Source organism: Macaca nemestrina, chromosome X, assembly GCF_043159975.1.
Source record: "Macaca nemestrina isolate mMacNem1 chromosome X, mMacNem.hap1, whole genome shotgun sequence".
Lineage (NCBI taxonomy): Eukaryota > Metazoa > Chordata > Mammalia > Primates > Cercopithecidae > Macaca > Macaca nemestrina.
The window spans coordinates 40,504,390-40,528,719 of NC_092145.1; the positions used below are offsets into that span (position 1 = coordinate 40,504,390).

General features: G+C 37.3%; 1 protein-coding gene across 9 annotated transcripts in view; it reads left to right on the plus strand.

Moving 5' to 3' along the window:
• LOC105490493 (interleukin 13 receptor subunit alpha 2) overlaps window positions 1–14,930 on the plus strand; it is a 38,377-nt gene extending 23,447 nt beyond the window's left edge. For 4 of the 9 annotated variants that reach the window (XM_011756210.3, XM_011756209.3, XM_011756212.3 and 1 more), the window contains 10 exons: window positions 973–1,161; window positions 1,353–1,479; window positions 2,757–2,908; window positions 3,989–4,142; window positions 4,673–4,793; window positions 7,955–8,139; window positions 9,172–9,317; window positions 10,746–10,890; window positions 13,511–13,629; window positions 14,785–14,930. In XM_011756210.3, coding sequence (XP_011754512.1) covers window positions 1,386–1,479; window positions 2,757–2,908; window positions 3,989–4,142; window positions 4,673–4,793; window positions 7,955–8,139; window positions 9,172–9,317; window positions 10,746–10,890; window positions 13,511–13,629; window positions 14,785–14,835 — 1,167 coding nt within the window. In that variant the 5' untranslated portion in view covers window positions 973–1,161; window positions 1,353–1,385 and the 3' untranslated portion in view covers window positions 14,836–14,930. The remainder of the gene's footprint in view (window positions 1–972; window positions 1,162–1,352; window positions 1,480–2,756; window positions 2,909–3,988; window positions 4,143–4,672; window positions 4,794–7,954; window positions 8,140–9,171; window positions 9,318–10,745; window positions 10,891–13,510; window positions 13,630–14,784) is intronic. The other 5 variants (XM_011756216.3, XM_011756217.3, XM_011756219.3 and 2 more) reach the window with 2 other exon arrangements.
• The last annotated feature ends 9,400 nt before the right edge of the window (window positions 14,931–24,330 follow it).

Genomic DNA, 24,330 nt, shown 5'->3' on the forward strand with positions numbered 1-24,330 from the left:
GAATCCTTTAAATTTTGATCATAAAACCAATATCCCTCAAGAATAGAAAGATGACTAAATTGTATTCTGTGGCAATGAAATGCAGTTCTAGTTTAAGTAAGAGATGAAAAGTTCAGATTTACCCTTTAGAAAGGTCACTCTTGCTGTACCATGGTGTGGAAAATGGATCAGAGGCAGGAAAGACTGAATAAGGAAATCCCTGCTAAGATCCTCCACTTAGGAAGTGGTAGTGGTAATGGAGAGATTGGATGGGAGAGGAGTTGAGGAAGACTCCCAGGTTTCTGGTTTGGGCAGCTGGAAGGATGGCAATGCCATTTGCTAATACAGGAAACACAGGAAAAAGCGGAACAACAATGAGAGTAGATGGAAATAACACATTTTAATTTAAAAAAGTAGTGAAAAGAAAAAAGAAGCAAAGAAGAAAATCAATCGTCCAGTAGGGGGCGAAAGAGCTAAATAAACACTTTTTTTAACTAAAAAAAATATTTATGAGGAAACAGCAAAATTTTGAACTCTCTGAGTCTTCGGTTTAGGTTCTGAGCTTTCTCAGTGGTCAACTAACTTTTATTTTATTATTTTATTTTATTTTTTTATTTTATTTACTTAGAGACACAGTCTGGCTCCATTGCCCAGGCTGGAGTGCGATGGTAGGATCTCGGCTCACTGCAATCTCTGCCTCCCGGGTTCAATCCATTCTCCTGCTTCAGGCTCCCGAGTAGCTGGGATTACAGGCGCCCGCCACCACACCCCGCTAATTTTGTATTTTCAGTAGAGAAAGGGTTTCACTATGTTGGCCAGGCTGGTCTCAAACTCCTGACCTCAGGTGATCCACCCGCCTCGGCCTCTGAAAGTGCTGGCTTAGAGGCATGAGCCACCACGCCCGGCCGAAATAACTTTCAAATACTTTTTTCTTTTTCTTTTTTCTTTTCTCCCTCTGAAAAGTGTATTTGACAGTGTTTTATGTGTTGCTAGGGGAGACGGTTGCTATGGAGAGGGATGATATCGTAACTCCATTGTGAACCAGTAAGAACACTCTCGTGGGTCTAACGTCTTCCGGATGAAGGCTATTTGAAGTCACCATAACCTGGTCAGGAGAAGTGTGCCTGTCGGCGGGGAAGTGAGGAGCTACAAGGGTTTTTGTTTTGCTTTGTTTTTATTCTTGTAAGTAGGTTGAGACTAGAATCCTTTCTTTCCAATTATATTGGTTCCTAACTTGATTATTTCTATTTCCATGGTCTGAGGTGGACATAGTTTTCCCAATCTTGGTAGAAAGCACAAAAGTATTTTTAATCACGTTTAGTTTGATTATTTGATGTAAGAGAAAGTTAAAATGTTATATTTTTCTTTCATAGGGGGACAATATCGAGGTTTTAAATCTTGGAGAAATGGCTTTCGTCTACTTGGCTATCAGATGCTTATGTACCTTTCTGATAAGCACAACATTCGGCTATACTTCATCTTCAGACACCGAGATAAAAGGTAAATGGATTTTAATGGAATCGTTTTTAAATTAGGAAAAGTAAAATTAAATGGATTTTAATGGAAAATTAACTGTCTTTTTTACCTACCTTATGGAAGTGTGTAACTAACTAGTAGATGAATTGTTATTGAAACTATTTCAGGAAGTCCATGAACAAAAGCTATGTTCTTACTAGTCACTTTCTTGTATAAGGTAACTGATGTTGACACACATTTTGTGTGATAAATGACAAATTAAAAGACACTGTCCATACCTTTTTGTATAGTCTTTTTTAACAGATTAAGTATCTGAAACTTCATTGCCCGGTACTAAACTAACTGGAACAGTTCCTTAATTACTATCCTTAGTTACTATCCTTAGCTTTTATGACAATTAGATAAATTAAAAAGGTACAGAAATTTAATATGAAATTTAAAAATAATTATGGAATTATTTAATTATTCAATTATCTTATTTTATTATATTATGTAATATAATGTTAATGATTTATTAATTAATTAAAATTATTTATAGCCTATTATTATATGTTATATTATATTTAATACAATTAAAATACATATATTTATATTATATTGATTTGTTATTGCTGTTAGACAGATTTTTGTAATAAAATGTTCCCGTCTTAGACCAAATTCTGGCATACATGACCACAGAGATAAAGCCACATTGAATTTTTTACTACTCTAAAAATTAATACCTAGTGAGGCAAAGTCACATTTTGCATATGTGGTTTCTCAAAGAAGGAACAACTATATAGCAGTAGTCTAGATTTTTTAACAGCCTTACTGAGATATAATTTACAGAAAACCAACTCTTTAAAAAGGTACTATACATTGGTTTTCAGTACATTCACAAAGTTGTGCAACAATCACCACTATCAAAGTCCAGAATAGTTGCATCACCCGTAAAACAGCCCCTAAACTCATTAAGCAGTCACACTGCATTGCTTCTCCCTCCGGCCCCTACCAACCACAAATCTACTTTCTCTCTCTATGGATTTGTCTATTTTGAAATTTCATAGAAATGGAACTATGTCAATATGTGGTCTTTTGTGTCTGGCTTATTTCAGTTAGTATAATGTTCTCAAGGTTCATCCATGTTGTAGCATGAATCAGTACTTCATGCCTTTTTATGACTGAATTATATTTGATTGTATGCATGTAGCACATTTTGTTTATCTGTTAATCGATTGGTGGACATTTGGAATCCATCTAGATTCAGCAATATTTGTCATAAAATACAGAAAAAATAAAAGTGTTTTATTGATTTATTTCAGTTAACCCTCCTCAGGATTTTGAGATAGTGGATCCCGGATATTTAGGTTATCTCTATTTGCAATGGCAACCCCCACTGTCTCTGGATAATTTTAAGGAATGCACAGTGGAATATGAACTAAAATACCGAAACATTGGTAGTGAAACATGGACGGTAAGTAAAGCATGCATTTGAGGCATCAGAGTGATCATCAGGTGTTATTTTGTGATTCCTGACTTTAGTGTCCACTCCAATTCCTATATCTCAATAGTTCTAATTAGGATATAAAAAGCTTCCACATCTGCCTCTGTCTCCTATGCATCCTGCTATATCTGTTTTCACCTCATCCAGTGTTAAGATTGCCATTGGAAGAACAAGAAAAAAAAAAAAAAAACTCGGTCTCAAGCAATATGAACTTGAAGAGTACTTCACTAGAAGAGCATTTCACTGTATTTTACAATTGCTTATATTCTTGGATATGGGCCTTATACATGCTACTGAACTGTGACCTTTTCTACTGTAGGAGACAACGCTTATTTATGTTTGTACCCTTCCCACAGAGGGTCACAGGATTGTGGTTCGTTGTATATATTGTAGTAAGAGCTCAATGAAAATGTTTTGAATTATTAATTACTTATATACTCAACAAGTATGTATATTCAAATATTTCTGTTGTAGATGGCATTCTGTTACCTCTCTAATTCAGCTAGGTAGTTTCAAGAGACAATTCAAATCGAGCATTTATTGATCAAGTTTGTGCTGGACACTCTACTAGGTATCAGGAATATATGAATAAACAATAAATGATTTTTGTCCTCCAGAAGCTCATGATTTGTCTGGATTTCTCTGGTTACTTCCAGAGTTTTACTTTACGTATTTCCTGAAGGTTTCATATTATATTTTTAAGTGTGACATAATTTACCAAGTAATGTGCATATGGAATATGAAAATTATCTATTTGATTCCAAGTGGATATAGCTCAAGTTCCTGCCATAAAGTTTTTTTCCTTCCAAAAGTTTTTGTTTTTATTTGGAATTAGATGTTAACATTCAAATGATGTCATCAAATGATATGACATACTGAGGTGAGCTCTGCTGGAAATGTATCTGTGGCATTGTATCAAATAGTCACTAGGACTGTCTTAGATTTTTGGGAACTCTCCAGGGTGTTAATGATTTATTAGTCTTATTAACATAGCTCACTATACCATGGAGGCTTCTAAGCTTGACTTTGTCTCATCTTTTTGTCAAACAGACCATCATTACTAAGAATCTACATTACAAAGATGGGTTTGATCTTAACAAGGGCATTGAAGCGAAGATACACACACTTTTACCATGGCAATGCACAAATGGATCAGAAGTTCAAAGTTCCTGGGCAGAAGCTACTTATTGGATATCGCCACAAGGTTAAAACAAAGTTCTCTTTTCATATTTAATACTATCAGAACTATTCATTTGGGAATAAGTCCCTTAATTTTTATGTACCAGGCTGTAGGCACAATAGAACCTGTGACAGTGTGGCACAAAATAGAATCATTCTTGTAGATGATGATTAGTTTTTTAAAAATTCTTTAAATCAGCAAATACCTTTGGCAAAACCTGCATATTATTTTATTGATTTAGTTCCCAGTTTTGGGGTCATATTAGTAAACATTCCTGAGTATTTGTTCATCTGCTCAGAGCATCCTAGAATAATTTTACTACTCTTGCGTATGCTTATACTAATATGAGTAAATGAGCCATCAAATGTTTTTTGATTTTGCACATCCCTCTTATCGTGAAGTGATTTCCAGTAAATTCCTTTTGAAATAATCTTGATATGTTGATTGCAAAATAAAATGGAGAGGTCATAGGAAATGAAGTAAAATTGTGAAATGATTTCACAAATGATTCATCACCAAGCCTTTGAAGCATTCACAATTGATTTGTTCCTTAGGAATTCCAGAAACTAAAGTTCAGGATATGGATTGTGTATATTACAATTGGCAATATTTACTCTGTTCTTGGAAACCTGGCATAGGTGTACTTCTTGATACCAATTACAACTTGTTTTACTGGTAAGTATTTTTATAATTAGACTTCAATATTAAAAATGTCTACTCAAATTAATCGATAGTATGAGTAACTATATTTTCACTAAGTTAAATTCATTATACTCGTCAGAGTTGTATTTATGATGAAAATTGTTTACAATTATTTGAGGATTTCAATGGGTGTAAGTGGTTTTAGGATGTAGATACTGGAAGGTATTCTATGGGTGATATAAGGAATGCAATAATTGTTTCTATACTGGGTTAATTTTGTATCCTTTAGATAGATGAAATTGGAACCTAAACAATTTCGACACATTTTGTATTCTTGTCTTTAAATAAAAATGGGTTATCTATTAAACTGGATCTTTTTTCTGACTCCCTACCTTTGTTAACTGTCACTGAAGCTTTTAAACTTGGCCATTGTGACTCATGTATCTCCTTAGTTTCTTAATTGTTTCAGGGTAACATGATCACCATGTTCTGATGCTTCTTTGCAAGGTTGCACATCTGTTAAGTACCTACCATCTCGACTGTAAGAGCTCTACTTTAGGCTTCCTTCATTCAACACCTGGATGATTGCCATTGCTTCCCAAATGACAGTCGCTCTGATTCCAATCTCTCCCCTTTTTATTCATTCTGCACACTGTAGCCAGCTTTATCTTCCTATACTGCCATCTTCATATACCACGCTCTTGTTCAAAAACCTCCTGTGTCTACTCATTGCCCCAGGATAAAATCTGGGCTGCCATACTCTCTACTATTACCAGTGTGAATGCTCCAATCCATTTAGATCCATCTCTACATTTTTTTTCTCACCCATGTTATTGCCTTTTATACCTTTGTTTGCATTACCTTCTGGAATGCCCTCTGGCTCTATCTTTCTTTCACCAATTTTTATCCATTTTTTCCAAGGCTCATCTGCTCCCGAGTTTCATTAACCTTTAACTGATCCTGTCAGCTTCTGTTTCATTTTTCTTGAGCTATTACTCTTTTCTTTCTTTCTTTCTTTCTCTTTCTTTCTTTCTTTCTTTCTTTCTTTCTTTCTTTCTTTCTTTCTTTCTTTCTTTCTTTCTTTCCTCCCCCCTCCCCCCTCCCTCCCTCCCTCCCTTCCTTCCTTCCTTCTTTTTCCTTCCTTCCTTCCTTCCTTCCTTCCTTCCTTCCTTCCTTCCTTCCTTCCTTCCTTCTTTCTTTTCTTTTCTTTTCTTTTCTTTTCTTTTCTTTTCTTTTCTTTTCTTTTCTCTTTCTTTCCTGAAACAGAGTCTCCCTCTATCACACAGGCTGGAGTGTAGTGGTGCGATCTCGGCTCACTGCAGCCTCCACCTCCTGGGTTCAAGCGAGTCTCATGCCTCAGCCTCCTGAGCAGCTGGGATTACAGGCGTGTGCCATCACACCTGACTAATTTGTGCATTTTTAGTAGAGATGGGGTTTCACCATGTCTCCCAGGCGGGTCTTAAGCTCCTTACCTCAAGTGATCTGCCCACCTCAGCCTCCCAAAGTGCTGAGATTACAGGCATGAGCCACTGCGACTGGCTCGAACTATTATTTTTTTTTTATAGCCTGTAATTATTTATTGTCCAGATGGCATTTAAATTTTTTCTCATATATGTGTGCCTTGTCTCCTGTTAAACTTTTAAGGGATTGGTGGGCATGAATTGTTTATTATATTTCTCTTGACTACCTCCAAAGTACTATACTGAAAGTGGATTACCACTAAATATTTATTACATGGATGAAACAAGTGATAGCACTGATAAACTGATAGGTAATTATCTAAATGTATGCATTTACTAAACAATGGACAAACCAAGAGAGGACTAAGCATTACTACTGGTGAGTTCTAGTTCCAAATTATCATGGCATCTTTCTTTAGAAAATAATAAGAGATAAATGATAAACTATAAACTATTTAACAATCCTTAGATCTGGGTTCTAATCCCTGCTCTAGCATCATTTAACTTGGAGGCCTTGGGCAAGTAATTTTTTCTTTTAGAGTTTTTGTTTCCTCATCTGGAATTGAATAGGTAAATTTCAAATATCGAAATTATTTGTTCATTGATTCAATACATATTAAGCATCTTTTAAATGCCAGGCAGTATTCTAGATAAAAAGAACAAAAGCATGAATCAGAGAAAGTCTCTGCCCTCCTGTACATTGTAGTTCATATTTGATATAATTTGATCCTCATCTTAATGAAATAGGAATAAACATTAACATTTTAGAGATTGGAAAGTAAAGGCTTCCCTGCTGGCATCAAGTAAGTCTGTATGAAGTTAAGCCTGGAACTGAAGTCTCCCAAATCTAATCAAGTGAGCTAACCAGGAGACAACAATTTTGCAAACTCTCCCTAAAGTAAATAGTTGGCATAAAGTTAATTTAGTAGAGTCCAGATACGTGTACCGGCACCGTATCAGCTGTCACATTGGCCTCATTTCAACAGGGATTTTGGCGTCTTTTACAGATAATGTCATGGTTTGCATTGCAAGCTATTCTTTAGGAAAATAGCAAGCATTTGTTGCTTTCAAATTTAGTAGGGAATCACCGCTAGTTCTTTTTAGCTTTATTACTGGAATAAGGTTAACTTTAAAGGATATGGTAACATTTCTCATTTAATAGATGAGAAAATTGAACAGTTACTTGCCAAACAACTCCTTCTTTTCTTTTTGCCCTCCTACGGGTAGCTTTTCTGACGTTTATCTCTTGATGTGTATTGTATCCTCTAGATTTTCATTTATTTTATTAAACATAATATTTTCTAAGTCTGCTTTAAAATTTGCTTTCTTTTAAAATAACTTCTCCAGTAAAATAATTTAAAAGGCAATATCATACAGGATTATTTGTATAAATCACAGGTTTTCTTACTAGGAATCTTATTCTTTGATTCACAAACCTTGTTAATGAATCAATATAACCTAAGTACACAAGTAAGAGTCTTTGTCTTTGAGATTTTGTGAAGACTCCCAACAGATTGTAAGCTCCATGAAATCAGGGACTATGTCTGCTTTCCCTCCTGTTTTTTCCCTAGTTCTTATCATGGTGTCTGGCATATAGTAGGTGCTTAATAAATGTTGTACATTATTAAATGATTTTTAAACTGACATGGTATCCTAATATAATTGAAAATGAAGCACCTCGATACTGGAAGAGATTGTTAATTGAACACAATTCTCACAACACTCATTTTACAGGTATGAGGGCTTGGATCGTGCATTACAGTGTGTTGATTACATCAAGGTTGATGGACAAAATATTGGATGCAGATTTCCCTATTTGGAGTCATCAGACTATAAAGATTTCTACATTTGTGTTAATGGATCATCAGAAACCAAGCCTATCAGATCCAGTTATTTCACTTTTCAGCTTCAAAATATAGGTGATGTAAACCAACAAACAACTTCAAATTCATTGTTTCTAGTTTAGGCCGTTTACAATCACTTGAGAGGGGGAAAGAGAAAAAGGGAAGGAAGGAGAGAGAGACATCGACAGAGAGACAGACCTATGGAAATGCAAAGACAGAAAAACGAGAGTCAGCAGAGTGTATGAGGAAGCTCTTATTAAATATATAAGGATGAAAGATAAGGAATTGAATAAAGGTTAAAGTATCATTTTCATTTAGAACTCACAATGTTATTTTCCATCTTCAGTTTGTCTGCTATACAGTAATTTTGTCTAGTGTTAGTGATGGAGTAATTATGAAGACACTTCTTCCCAGGCCTCAATAGACAAATGACTGGATATTTATTGAGTCTATATTTTCAGTTCTAATAGTTATGAGAGTGATGAGTTCTAGAGTCTTCCAGACCTGGCTTTAAATCTTAGATCTACCATTTTTCCCGTTGTGTGACTTTGGGCAAGTTACTCTGTTTCAATTTCCTTATTAGTATCATGAGGATAATAGAGGACCACCTCATAGGTTTATTGAGACATAAATATTTATGTCTCAATAAACATAAATGAACAAAAAAAACACAGTAAAAATTTAGTGAGACATAAATGAGATTATGATGCAACATCCTTGGTACTTACAGTGTCTGAAATAGCATAAGCATTAAATAAGGGTTATCTATCTGTAAAAGTAGTAGTATTACTGATTGTGGTTGTTATTTCTAATGTTACAAAATGGAAAATGGTTGTAATGATTTGGGTCTTCAAACTTTTCTCTTGGACTTATATATTTGTCAGTGAGTGACTTGTCAAAAATGAGTTTCCAAAATAACCAAGTTGGTTAAGAAACTCATCTTGGTTGGTAAGCAACTTTGATTTTAATACACATCATAGGGAATATTACCAAGCCACTTGGTTTATCCCTAGAGGTTTCTGTTACCAGATGTCCCTAGCTTTGGATAAAGGCTACTGCTAAACTTCAACAATCTCCGTGTTGAAATGGTTCTCTTTTGCTTTTCAGTTAAACCTTTGCCGCCAGTCTGTCTTACTTGTACTCAGGAGAGTTTATATGAAATTAAGCTGAAATGGAGCATACCTTTGGGACCTATTCCAGCAAGGTGTTTTGTTTATGAAATTGAGATCAGAGAAGATGATACTACCTTGGTGGTATGAATATTGCATTTATTTGGGAAAATCATAACTGCAGCCTTTTAAATAAAATAGCAAATGTGAGAACCAAAATCAGTTGCATTCACGTGAGGGAAAGAACATGACATGTATTTTGGTTCAATCTCCAGAAAGCCAAATAAACGAATGGACAAAAGTATAATGAATGATACCAATTTTAAAGTTACATAGGAACTTAGAGATTATCTAGTCACTTGTTTTCAATTTTGTGTCAATAAAGTTACTGAAGGCTTAAGATGGATTGTGGAGAGGCCTCAAGTAAAAGCAAAAAAAAAAAAAAAAAAAAGCCACAAAAACTACTTATGGAGGAACAACCATCAGGTCAAAATTCCAGTATGGCAGGCTTACAAGAGAATTGCTTGTACCAGGCAAGAAGGGCTGGCTGGGGAATTAGGCAATGGTTGCAAGACTAATTACTGCCACCAGCACCAACAATGTGGTGATGCCTTTAATCATATGTTGTTATGTATTATTTTTCCTTATTAGTTTCCAGTTTAGAGAGTGGTAGAGAGAAGTTAGTGAGCCGGTAGTTCTAATTCATTCCTTTCATATACAGATAAGAAAACTCATTGTTGAATTGACATATAGATCCCAGGTATGTAAATTCACTTACAATCAAATTATGCAGTTAGAACTAGATTTCAGATCTGATTCCCAGTCCACTTAAGTCTACACTACATTATGCTGATTCCTAAGATAAGTTATGCCAAAGGAAAAGCAATTATATTGAATGAGAAAAATTATTGAGCTCTTTGAAATGCAAAATTGAAATCATTGCTTCAGTGATTTTTTTACTCTGAGATCACTCAGCCTTGAGAGTCTCATAACTGTAGCAATAGTTTCATACCAAGCCATGAGCACTGTTGTACAGGTTTTGTTTCCTTATTCTTATTCCAAGCCCTGAGCATTGTTATGTAAGTTTTCCTTATTCTTATTAACAATCAGAATAAGGAAATAAGAATAAGGAAAAAAGAAAAAGCTATACATTAATATATGAACTCTATAGTTTCCATAGTAATAACATTCACATGCTGGCTCTGTGTTTTGGTAACTGAGTGTATGTAGCATCTTCCAGTTCATAGAATCTGGGAAATTTGACACTAGTCCACATACTGGGTGTTATATACACCAAAGCTACCTAGGAATTTTGCCCTCTCACACATGCTGTCCTTCACTGTAAGTGATCCATTATCACCATAGAAATAAAATATAGATAAAGAAGGGAAGAAACAATGATTTGAAAACCCCCACTATACAGAGAGCTAATTACTGCTGAGAATATGCATTTCTAGTCTTTTGATGCATAGATTTTATGTAATAAAACCCACTTTGAAAGGGACAGATATGGAATCTGTCTAGTTGCAACTAGATCAAATAATGGCATCTGATTTTGTCCTTGGCTTTCAGACTACCACAGTTGAAAATGAAACGTACACCTTGAAAATAACAAATGAAACCCGACAGTTATGCTTTGTAGTAAGAAGCAAAGTGAATATTTATTGCTCAGATGATGGAATTTGGAGTGAGTGGAGTGATAAACAATGTTGGGAAGGTATGAGCTAAAAGGACAGTAACTAAATAATGAGCTATTTGCTAACAAAATTAATTTTCTTTCAGTATATTTTGTAATTACGAAAGTGAAAGACTTTCCCATATAGTCTATGAACAGAGAGGATAATTTAGCAAGCGCTTCAATTGAACAAAGATTTATTAAAAGTCTAATATTAATTCAGTTAGGACTAGGAATATTGTTATACCTCTATTATCAACATTCCTGTTTTTCTGTCAATATAGATAATATGCTCATTCTTTTGAGGGATTGGCATGAGCGTATTTTAATCAATATTTTCTTATGCTTTCAGTATTCAAGAGAACAGAAATCTTAAAGCAAGTATAGATTAGCATACATTTGTTTCTGAGTGTCTAATACTATTCTGAAGGACTACTTTTCTATTTCAGAGGCCATGATTAGTAATATACATATTCATTCCATTCACTTCCAACACTGATTTAAAGTGATTTATGATAAGGGCATTAAAATTCCATAGCAATATAAACTAAAAAGCCTAAACAATGAGATAAAATATGATTGTGCTTCACAATATACTAGCTTTAAGAGTAGAAATTACCAATAAATGTTCAAAATTGAAGGAAATAAACTCAGCATTGCTCTTTCAGGTACATAGATAGAGATGCAGCTATTAATACATATACTGATGTTGATACAGATGGATACTGGCATATCTATCAGTCATTCATCTCCTTTCAAGTTGTTCTACTATAGTGGAATCTCTATTATCTCCCTACGAATATAGTGGTATCATTGATCCCTTTCATTCATCAAATATTTATTAAGCACCTACTATGTTTCAGACTCTTTTCAAGCATTGGAGATATGGCAGTAAATAAATCTCTACCCTCAGGGAACTTATATTTTATTTCCAATTGGGTAGATGTAGGGAATAAACGAGAAGCCTAAAATATTATATAATCATTAAGGATTATGGAGAAAAAATAGCAAGACAGTGGAAAACTCAACCAAGAGCTATACAGAATCAGAAAGAAGACTTACTAGTTTCATATTTTTCATTTTTGTCACTGTTTTAAAAAATCAGGAAACTCTAAAGTTATGTCCTGAACTATATCTTGTCATTAGTCAATGCATTGTATAAAGTGGATATGGCAAGATTTTAGCCATATCCTCAAAAAATATATTATCTTCTGTATTTTACATGCAATCTTATCAGTGATAGTGATGCCTAAGATTTCTCTTGCTTTGAGGGAAATCTTTTCCTTTTTTTTTTTTTTTTTGGTATGGAGTCTTGCTCCATCACCCAGGCTGGAGTGCTGTGGTGTGATGTTGGCTCTCTGCCACCTCTGCCTCCTGGGTTCAAGCAATTCTCATGCCTTAGCCTCCTGAGTAGTTGGGATTACAGGCATGCACCACCACGCCTGGCTAATTTCTATATTTTTAGTAGTGACGGAGTTTCACCATGTCAACTAGGCTGGTCTTGAACTCCTGGCCTTAAGTGATCTGCCCACCTCTGTCTCCCGAAGTGTTGAGATTACAGGCATCAGCCACCATGCCCGGCTCTCTTCATAGAATCTTAATGACTTTGAAATTAGAAACAAGGAATTTCTTGAGTTCCATATGGTCTCGGTTCTTTAGGACATTTCTTATTGGATGTTTCAAGTTATAGAAAAATAGGACAATAGTATTTTTGGAAATTAGAGTATGTCCTCTTCAGGATTGACTCTGTATGGGGAAAGGCAGTAGAACTTCGGCAAAGGAGCTTCCTGCCTTCCCACTGTTAATTTTGCATGACAGATAACTTACAGCAGTAATTTCTCTGGATTATATTCTTGTAAATATTCTCTGAACATGTGAATGTGACTGATAATTTTCTAGCAGAAAACAAGATTGTGAGGAAATAGGACAAAGAAAAAGGTGGAATCAAGGGAGGTTTGTAGATGTCTGGCTAAGATTAAAGATCTTTTATATTACTCCAAAACAAGCGAGAGGTACTAGTTTGGGGAGATCAAACTTCATCTGCTTTTTAAGTTTGCCTAGTGATCGCTCATTTCTTACTATGCATAAGAACCATTAAAACTCCATCCCTAAAATAAAAAAGCAAAATAAAAAAGAAAAGAAAAACCTTATCCCTCCCTTTGGTCTTTAAAATATGACACAACTTTAAAAAGGTAACCTTAAAAGATGATTTCCATTACTCACACAGGAATTTGTATTGAAGGATACCTCTTGCTCGGTACAGTATCCTAATATCTAAGTACACGTTTGACTTACTGAGAGTTAAGAGACACACACGACATGTTTGTTTAATCACTTGGCTAATATTTTGTCATTTTTAAATGGAGAATTCACAAGGTCAAATATAAACAAATCCTATCAGGAAATAAGAATTGTGTTTTGAGAAGTTATTTTTTAAGTGAAAATAAGACATGTCACAGTTCAGTAAAGTACTTTTCTGTATAAAAAGTGCACAAATGAAAGGAATGCTATACTCAAACACAGTTGTGGTATTTATGCACTGGCAAATATGACAGGGGTTTCCAAGCTTAACTCAGTCCTTAACTATTTATAAAATAATTCAGTTTCAAAAATAGTGATAAATGTATAACACTTCCTCTTTTTGTGTGATTTTTAATCCTAGTTGAAGAACTATTGAAGAAAACTTTGCTACTTTTCTTGTTACCATTTGGTTTCATATTAATATTAGTTATATTTGTAACCGGTCTGCTTTTGTGTAAGAGAGACAGCTACCCGAAAATGGTAAGATGTGTAACATTATGATGTTTAGCCTGAGATGGGAGATTTTTTAAATTTTCTGCACTTAGAACTGATGGAGTGACATTTTATAATTTTGCTTATTCACTGTGGGTATACAATTGATTCCATATGGATTATGATGTTATCTTCAGAAAATACAGTAATTTTAAAAAATTAACCTTACAAGACTACATTTTGAGGTGGATTTACTTTTGTCAAAATCAAACTTTAGAACATGAAATACTATTTGACTCTAGACTAGACAATGGTATACAGAAAGAGTTACAAGAGAAAAGCAGGATTGGGAGAAAGAGAGGAGTGAATGAAAATGGTCATAGACTGAAACACATATTACCAGTGTGCCACAGGCACAAGAACACATACAAATGATAAAACATGGTGCCTGCCTTTGGAGCACACACTCAAGTCAAGGGAGACAGGATCCATATGAAAAAATACAACCTTTGAGATGATTTTAGATGATTGCCATTTGAGTCTTGCAGATAATGCTATAGAATTTCAGAAAACAGTAAGACCACTGTGGGTTGGGGGGCTTTAAGAAGGAGTTGTAACCTGGAGAAAAATATCTTTTTGGGACAGGGTCTCATTCTGTCAGTCAGGCTGGAGGGGAGTGGTGCAGTCATGGTTCACTGCAGCCTTGGTATCTGGGGCTCAAGCAATCCTCCTGCCTCAGCCTCCTGGGTAGCTGGGACTACAGGCTTGCACCACCATAGTGGGACTCCATTTCTATAAAAAATGTAAACATTAGCCAGGCATAGTTTTCTTTTCTTATAAATTCATAAGAAAATTCATAGTGGCTAATGTTAGCCACTATGCCTGGCTAATGTTTACATTTTTTATAGAGATAGAGTCCCGCTATGTTGCCCAGGCTGGTCTCGAACTCCTGGGCCCAAACAATTCCTCCCACCTTGGCCTCCCAAAGTGCTGGGATTACAGGTGCCAGCAACTGTGCCTGGCTGAGAAAAATATCTCAATGCCATATCTTTTCAAGATAGAGAGAAAAGTGAATGTGTATAGAATGTTTCACTTTGTTTGCTGAATGCTCTTGTGCTTATTCTCTGAGTTGTTAATCTTCAGTGAAATAGTTTGTGTTATTAATGATGATTTGTTAATAACAGAGTTCTTTCTATATTCCAGAATTTTTCTGTGATAGATGAAGACTTTCCATATCAAGAGACATGGTATTGACTCACCAGCTTCCAGTCATGGCCAAATGTTCAATATGAGTCTCAATAAACTGAATTTTTCTTGCAAATGTTAAATACGTCTTATTTTAAAATGTTGTTGTATTTAAATAGGCTTTCGAGTACTCAAAGCCTCAACTAGTAGTACATTTTCTGGATTCTATTAACAGTTTCTTTTCTTATAAATTCATAGTGAGAGTGCTGCATGTAGAGAAATCAAGGTATGAGTCAGGTTTTATATTTATGATGTATTAATAAAACAATGTGACTTCACAGATTGCACTAAGCCACAGAGATATTGTCAAATCTTGGAAAATGAGATTCTAGTTTTTGTTGTTGTTTGTTTTAAACTGCACTTGGGATGAAAGTACACAGTATGAATAAAACTGTTTGGCTTTAGGCCAGGCGTGGTGGCTCATGCCTGTAATCCCAGCACTTAGAGAGGCCAAGGAAGGCGGATCTCCTGAGGTCAAGAGATCCAGACCAGCCTGACTAACATGGTAAAACCCTGTTTCTACTAAAAACACAATAAATTAGCCAGGTGTGGTGGCATGTGCCTGTAATCCCAGCTACTTTGGAGGCTGAGGCAGGAGAATCGCTTCAACCTGGGAGGCGGAGGCTGCAGTGAGCCAAGATCGTGCATTCCAGCTTGGGCAATAAGAGTGAAACTCCATCTCAAAAAAAAAAAAAAAAAAAAAAAAAAAAAAAGTGTTTTGCTTTAAAAGTAACCTGTGAAAGTATTAGGAAGCAAGAAGTTTTAAATACATTCATATCCTAAGTATATTCTTTGCTTTTAATGAAGAGAAATGTGTGAGGAATGCAGTGCTTAAAAGCCTAAAAGTAATAAAATGATTAGGAATCATATTTGAAAAAATTGGAAGTCACAAACTACACAGAAAGTAATAAAATGATTAGGAATCATATTTGAAAAAACTGGAAGTCACAAACTACACAGTAAAACTTGAGAGTTTCCCTATACTTTCTGATGGTACATGTTTTTGGTTCACAGATCAAAAGGCACAAACCTCTGAAATTAGTAAGAACCTTTTTAAAAGGACAACCCACCTTCAGGGTATATGACAATCTAGGTGTCGATAATTGCTTTAAAACTTAGGGAATAATGACCTCCAATCAGGATTATAGATTACAATCAAGAGCCAAGCTTCAGTTCAGACTAGTTTCCGTTCAGTACTATTCATAGTAGAGTGGCCATAACCTGGGAGCTTATGAGAACTGCTCCAACCCCGACCTACTCAGTTAGCAATTTGCATTTTAAGAACATTCCCAGATGATTCATTTGCACTTTCAATTTGAAAAGTACTGATTTATAGCAGTATTTTAGAATAAAAAATGCTAAAATAATATAATGCAGAGGAAAGCTCATGGGCAGGGTAGCCACAGCTGTGCTCATCATTGCCACTGATCATCTCTAAAAGACGAAAAAAAGCTAAAACTGAAGTGTAAACCAGAATACCATCCTTAACTGTCACTTGTAATCAATGGTAGGATGTACCACCATTTCCCTAAGTAGACTTGTCCTTGTTAAACACTAAAACTCCTGTGATAGTGTAAATTAAGATGCAATATGATTGGCAATTGCTGTCAAACTAGATCTTGCTAAAATTGTTCTTAGTGAGTTGAAGGGTGTAGGGGAGGAAGGAGGAACGTGATGTGGAGAGGTCAAGGTGAGGTAGAGATACGGCAGGCAACCTCATCCTGGGAGGCTACATGCATCTTGGCAACCTACTTTTCCAATTCCCTTGTTTAGTGCATGCACAACAAGCTCTACTAATTAAAGGAATTCTGGACTCTCTACCATCAACCTAGAAGCCCCAATCAGAATTGCCCCAACAAAAGGGAATCAAGTGGCACCAAATGTGGATAGAGTTGGGCCCTGCACAAAGCACCCAGAAATGAATTTGGAGAGGGGGGTCAACTGCCACTCCCCCAGTCCACTATTTTGGACACAACAGAGGTTCTCTGAACTGGGCGCCAGAGCATATGGACTTGAAGAAAGTGCTTTTTGTACTTCACATGGTAGCTCCATCCCCACTGAAAATGAGCCCACACAACTTGGGCTTGCATGAAGGATGGGGCCCAACTCACCCTCTCTACACTGAATGGCAGAGGCTTGGCAATGGAAGGCAAACAAACCACAAGAATTGTCAGACTGGAGGAGGAAGCTCTGCTCCAAGTTCATTTTGGTGATAGTGTTACAGTAGGTAGCTAGTCAGGCATGAGAAGGGCAAGAGAGTGCTCCCCCTCTACTCCCCCCAGAAAAGTCAGGTGACCATCAGCTGATGGTCAGGCAGTTGTTAACTGTCCCTCTAAAATAATAATTGGTCACAGCCTGCACCGGGGAAAGGCAATCTCCCTACAGATAGGAAACACATGAAGCTGGTGATCAGCCCCCTTTTGATAAGACCTTCAGGAGTTGAGCGCATGGGCTTACACATGCACATTAAGAGCAAAATGGCAGAATTTAACTGGTATATGACCTTCTGGGGCGTTGCACCAGAAAAGGGATGCAAGATACCAGAAGTAAGCCAGCATAGAAAATCCTAAGTCCAAGGTCCAACAGGACACTTGACCTCCAAGTTGGCTGCTTGGCCCTCTTCCAAGTATGTTTTACTTTCTTTTTATTCCTGCTCTAAACTTTTTAATAAACGCTCATTCCTGCTCTAAAACTTGCCTCAGTCTCTTCTTCGGCCTATGTCCCTCAGTCCAATTTTTTCTTCTGAAGAGGCAAGAATTGAGGTTGCTGCAGACCCATATGGGTTCACCACTGGTAACAGTAGCTGCCAGAGGGGTCTATCTGTGCCTCATAGCCTTAGGCCAGAAACCAAAGGACAAAGTCTATTCAAACTGAAGGTCATGAGCCCTGAAACAGTGGCATGATAGGAAGATCACTTTCTTGCCTGCTCAGGATGAACAGCTGGTGCACTCCCACCTTCCTGCCCCTAAAACCGGGACCTCAGCACACCCTGGCATAATCGCCCCACCACCACCACCTGCCCCCTCCATCAAGGCAGATGTTTCCATTAGTTAGCTTACCTAAGGAAAAGCTGGCTCTTACTCTTAAGAGCCACATACTGGAATGAAGCCTGAAATGCACCACTAAATAACCTGCTTCTAGGAGGGCATAGTGCTAGTGCACAACATAAGCTTCCTGAGACCTCCACACCATCAGCCCTGCAGGAGATAGGGTTTTGGCTCATATGTTCAGTACATGGCTACAATAGGCAGCACAGGAAAAAGAAAGGAAAGAAAAGAGACAAATTGTTTGGAAAGCTAAGCCTTCCCTCAATTAATGAGTAAAGGTTTTTGCCTTTTTAAAATGTTTGAGTTACTTTGGCTAAATGAATGACTTACACTGGTAACCTGGAATTTGATATCTGGTGAACTTTCCAAAATTAAATTATAAATTATGCCTTTTTCTGACCTAATTAATCTTTTAGACGTTAGGTCCCCTAAAGTCCAAAAATAACATATTTGGTTTATTTGGTATAAAAACCATATGACTTAGTGTACGCTATCAATGGTTATTATTGTTATGTAAAATTGTCTTATGCCACAGAAGTAACCAAAATTTCCCTGTCAATTGTGGCTTTAATAGTGGCTGTCCTAACTAAAACTGTTTGTCATCCCTGGACAATTGTCTTGTTTTGGGCCTCTTTAGAAGGTGGTTTTATTGTCAGCTATACAACTCTAACAGGTGTTCTGCAATGCAGGTTTCTAATCACTTTGGAGATTGTGACATTAGAATAGAGGAGAAAACTGCTGGTGGGAATGTCTCTGAGCATGCTAATACATTAGAATCAGTGTACAATGAGCAGTGAGGATGACCAGAGGTTACTTTAGTCGCCATCTTGGTTTTGGCAGGTTTTGGTCAGCTTCTTTATTGCAACCTGTTTTATCCGCAAGGTCTTTGTGAACTGTATCTTGTGCCTGCCTCCTATCTCATGCTATGACTAAGAATGCCTAATCCTTGGAATGCAACCCATTGGTCTCAGCCTTATTTTATCCAGTCCCTATTCAATATGGAGTCACTCTGCTTTAAACACCTCTAACATATTTCCCCCTGCATTTTACAAGGAAAACCTCAATCCTGAGGGTTGTAGACGGATGAAGATCCTTCTTCTGCAACTTCCTCAGGCTGAATGGGGCAATGATATTTCTGCCTAATTATTAGGATCTCTTGTATTTGGGGTAGAGAGGAGCTCAGTCAGAAAGAGTCAGTACGGTGAGGGCCATTCATAACTCTGAGTTCCGACAAAAGGTGATATCTGAAAGATTAGTAAGTGTTTAATGTAAGAAAACATTGAGGAAGCTTATCCTGTATTCCTACACAAAGAGTACAACAGTAATATATTTCACAAGGTAAAGCAAAATAAATGGCATTAGCCCAAGTTAAAAAGCTTTCAATGAATTGGGCAACTGTTAGTACCAAGCTGATATGGAGTTGCTAGCTGATTATAATACATGTGCAGGATTAGAATACTGATCTGGACTTTTACATTATCCATCCCTCTTGTTTCTTCTGAGCTGCGGAGATCACTGATTGGTTCACAAGAATAAATAGTCAAAGCTGCAGAAACAAAAACCTTAAAAACAACTGATAAGAATAGAGTCTAATACCAAGTGTACCATAATTTTTGAAGCATAATTTTTTCTCTCTCCAGTCTCTGAATTTTACTAAAGACAAATCGTGATAAGACTGATTTGCTGTATTATGCTTGGCCTGATTATTTGTATAAAGTGCAGCAAGAATAATTCTTTTTTTATATAGGTTTTAAAAAAAAATTTTTTTTTGAGACAGAATTTTGCTCTTGTTGCCCAGGCTGGAGTGCAATGGCACAGTCTCAGTTCACTGCAACCTCTGCTTCCCAGGTTCAAGCAATTCTCTTGCTTCAGTCTCCCAAGAAGCTGGGATTACAGGCATGTGCCAACATGCCCTGTTAATTTTGTGTTTTTAGTAGAGACATGGTTTCACCATGTTGGCCAACCTGGTCTCTAACTCCTGACTTCAGGTGATCTACCCACCTTGGCATCCCAAAGTGCTGGGATTACAGGCATGAGCCACCATGCCCAGACTTCATATAGGCTTTCAAAAATTGGCTTTGATGGAACTTTTTTCCATAAAAGGAATCTTAAATAAAACTTTTTTAAGCTGAGCCAAGCCATGGGTTTGTATCCTCGAATACCTGTGAGTTGAGTAAACTCCTCTCCTCTTGAGACTGGTGCCACATCTGTGTTTCCTTTGTCCCAACGGGGACTTTGGTGTGCTCTGCTACTCTCCCTTATGGGTGGCCCCTACCTAAAATTAGATCTCCAGTGGGACCTGCAACTCCCCAGGGACCTATTGGTCTCCCGTGCTTGCCAGAGTCAGAGTGGATTGTGGGGCATATTTGTGGGGGATGTGGGGGTGTGGTGATTCAAGGGCAGAGAATCCCTGTGCAGAGCAGTGGCCCACCATGGGTGCACAGCCAGTGTGATACCTCCCATCTCAGCACAGGTCTGAGGGAAGTGTGGGCATGCTTGCATGAGCTGTCCACCCAGTTTTCTGTCTGCAGGAAGTTTCCAAATTGCCACTGACAGTGTTGCCCATGGTCACAAGGGCACAGGGGCTCTCCAACAGTTTGGTGGTCATCAGACTGTCACAGGGGTGAGGGGAGCAGAGAGGCAGCCCCATCCACCCTTTCCATGTGTCTCCAAGTTCTTTGGGGGTTGATCTCTGCCAGACTGTTGCTGCTTTCCTTTTCGGCATCCCAACTTCTTCCCATGGGTTTTCAACAGCTTGTGACCCTCTTTCCTCATCTTTTTATTCTGAACTTGCCCGTTCACCAGTACCTTTGATATTCTTTCTGAGAAAAACTGGCATCCAATGCCCCTAGTCAGTCATTGTGAAAAAATAATACAACAAAACAAGTAGTAGTTTTTTAAAGTGCCTAGGAAAAATCTCTCAGAGGAAACTTGAAAAATAAAAAGAAGTGAGACATGGAAGGAGTAGCAGGAAAAAGGTACTAATCTGAGAGCAAAGCAAATATGGGGTAACTATTGTGGGAAATTGCTGGTACTTTAGAACTAAAAATACATCAATGTTGTTGGAGTGTTATTCATGGCAGAGAATACTGTGATGTGATTTAAAGGTAGGAATCAGGTATCGGAGGGCCTTGTATTCCATGAAGAAGTGTTTTAATGTTCTAAGTGGGTGATGGTTAATACTGAATGTCAACTTGATTGTACTGAAGGAGGCAAAGTTTGATCCTGAGTGTGTCTGCAATCATGTGGCAAAAGAAGATTAACATTTGAATCGGTGAACTGGGAAAGGCAGACCTACTCTTAATCTGGGTAGGCACCATCTAATCAGCTGCCAGCATGGCCAAGATTTAAGCAGGCAGAAAAACATGAAAAAGCTAGACTGGCTTAGCCTCCCAGCCTACATCTTTCTCCCATACTGGATGCTTCCTGCCATCAAACACTGGACTTCAAGTTCTTCAGCTTCAGGACTCAGACTGTCTTCCCCTTGCTCCTCAGCTTGCAGATGGCCTATTGTGGGACTTTGTAAGATTGTTTGAGTTTAATACTTCTTAACAAACTCCTCTTTACATATGTATATCTATCCTATTAGTTCTGTCCCTCTAGAGAATTCTGACTGATACAGATTTTGGTACCAGAACTGGTTCTAGAGGAAGAGAATATTAAGAATGGAGTTCTTTCATTGATTTGGGGATTTCTGGAGTTGGCTGCTTAATATGGTTAGACCCCAAAATGCTAAGGACTCTACTTCTAATAGTATGGGGAACACTGAGAGTCTTTACCATGAACGTTTAGAGAGTTATGCAAAAGAAGTGCATTTGACACATCTGATTCACTGCTTGTGAGAGGCAAGTTTAGTGACTCTATACATAATACTTTTGACCATATGTGGAGAACCAAGGAACATAATGAAGCTGGTTGGTTGCTCCTAAGTTCAGTGGACAAAGTGATGAAAGAAACTGATTAAGTCAGGGATTATAATTCCCAGCTTCAGAAGCAGATACTGAGCCTCAAATATTCTTATTTATTTATTTATTATACTTTAAGTTCTAGGGTACATGTGCACAGCGTGCAGGTTTGTTACATATGTATACACGTGCCATGGTGGTGTGCTGCACCCATTAATGCATCATTTATGTTAGGTATATCTCCTAATGCTATTGCTCCCCCCTCCCCCCACCCCATGACAGGCCCCAGTGTGTGATGTTCCCCTTCCTTTGTCCAAGTGTTCTCATTGTTCAATTCCCACCTATGAGTGAGAATATGCAGTGATTGGTTTTTTGTCATTGGGATAGTTTGCTGAGAATGATGGTTTCCAGCTGCATCCATGTCCTTGCAAAGGACATGAACTCATCCTTTTTTATGGCTGCATAGTATTCCATGGTGTATATGTGCCACATTTTCCTAATCCAGTCTATCATTGATGGACATTTGGGTTGGTTCCAAGTCTTTGCTATTGTGAATAGTGCTGCAATAAACATACATGTGTATATGTCTTTATAGCAGCAAGATTTATAATCCTTTGGGTGTATACCCAGTAATGGGATGGCTGGGTCAAATGGTATTTCTAGTTCTAGATCCTTGAGGAATTGCCACACTGTCTTCCACAATGGTTGAACTAATTTACAGTCCCACCAACAGTGTAAAAGTGTTCCTATTTCTCCACATCCTCTCCAGCATCTGTTGTTTCCTGACTTTTTAATGATCGCCGTTCTAACTGGTGTGAGATGGTATCTCATTGTGGTTTTGATTTGCATTTCTCTGATGGCCAGTGATGATGAGCATTTTTTCCTGTGTCTGTTGGCTGCATAAATGTCTTCTTTGAGAAGTGTCTGTTCATATTCTTTGCCCACTTTTTGATGGGGTTTTTGTTTTTTTTCTTGTAAATTTGTTTGAATTCTTTGTAGATTCTGGTTATTAGCCCTTTGTCAGATGAATAGATTGCAAAAATTTTCTCCCATTCTGTAGGTTGCCTGTTCATTCTGATGGTAGTTTCTTTTGCTGTGCAGAAGCTCTTCAGTTTAATTAGATCCCATTAGTGAATTTTGGCTTTTGTTGCCATTGCTTTTGGTGTTTTAGACATGAAGTCCTTGCCCAGGCCTATATCCTGAATGGTATTACCTAGATTTTCTTCCAGCGTTTTTATGGTTTTAGGTCTAACATTTAAGTCTTAATCCATCTTGAATTAATTTTTGTATAAGATGTAAGGAAGGGATCCAATTTCAGCTTTCTACATATGGCTAGCCAGTTTTCCCAGCACCATTTATTAAATAGGGAATCCTTTCCCCATTTCTTGTTTGTGTCAGGTTTGTCAAAGATCAGATGGCTGTAGATGTGTGGTATTATTTCTGAGGGCTCTGTTCTGTTCCATTGGTCTATATCTCTGTTTTGGTACCAGTACCATGCTATTTTAGTTACTGTAGCCTTGAAGTATAGTTTGAAGTCAGGTAGTGTGATGCCTCCAGCTTTGTTCTTTTGGCTTAGGATTGTCTTGGCAATGTGGGCTCTTTTTTGGTTCCATATGAACTTTAAAGTAGTTTTTTCTAATTCTGTGAAGAAAGTCATTGGTAGCTTGATGGGGGTGGCATTGAATCTATAAATTACCTGGGCCAGTATGGTCATTTTCACAATATTGATTCTTCCTATCCATGAGCATGGTATGTTCTTCCATTTGTTCGTGTCCTCTTTTATTTCACTGAGCAGTGGTTTGTAGTTCTCCTTGAAGAGGTCCTTTACATCCCTTGCAAGTTGGATTCCTAGGTATTTTATTCTCTTTAAAGCAATTGTGAATGGGAGTTCACTCATGATATGGCTCTCTGTCTGTTATTGGTGTATAAGAATACTTGTGATTTTTGCACATGGATTTTGTATCCTGAGACTTTGTTGAAGTTGCTTATCAGCTTAAGGAGATTTTGGGCTGAAACGATGGGGTATTCTAAATAGAAAATCATGTCATCTGCAAACAGGGACAATCTGACTTCCTCTTTCCCTAATTAAATACCCTTTATTTCTTTCTCCTGCCTGATTGCCCTGGCCAGAACTTCCAACACTATGTTGAATAGGAGTGGTGAGAGAGGGCATCCCTGTCTTGTGCCAGTTTTCAAAGGGAATACTTCCAGTTTTTGCCCATTCAGTATGATATTGGCTGTGGGTTTCTCATAAATAGCTCTTATTATTTTGACATACATCCCTTCAATACTGAATTTATTGAGAGTTTTTAGCATAAAGGCTGTTGAATTTTGTCAAAGGCCTTTTCTGCATGTATTGAGATAATCATGAGGTTTTTGTCTTTGGTTCTGTTTATATGCTGGATTACATTTATTGATTTGCATATGTTGAACCAGCCTTGCATCCCAGGGATGAAGCCCACTTGATCATGGTAGATAAACTTTTTGATGTGCTGCTAGATTCGGTTTGCCAGTATTTTATTGAGGATTTTTGCATCAATGTTCATCAGGGA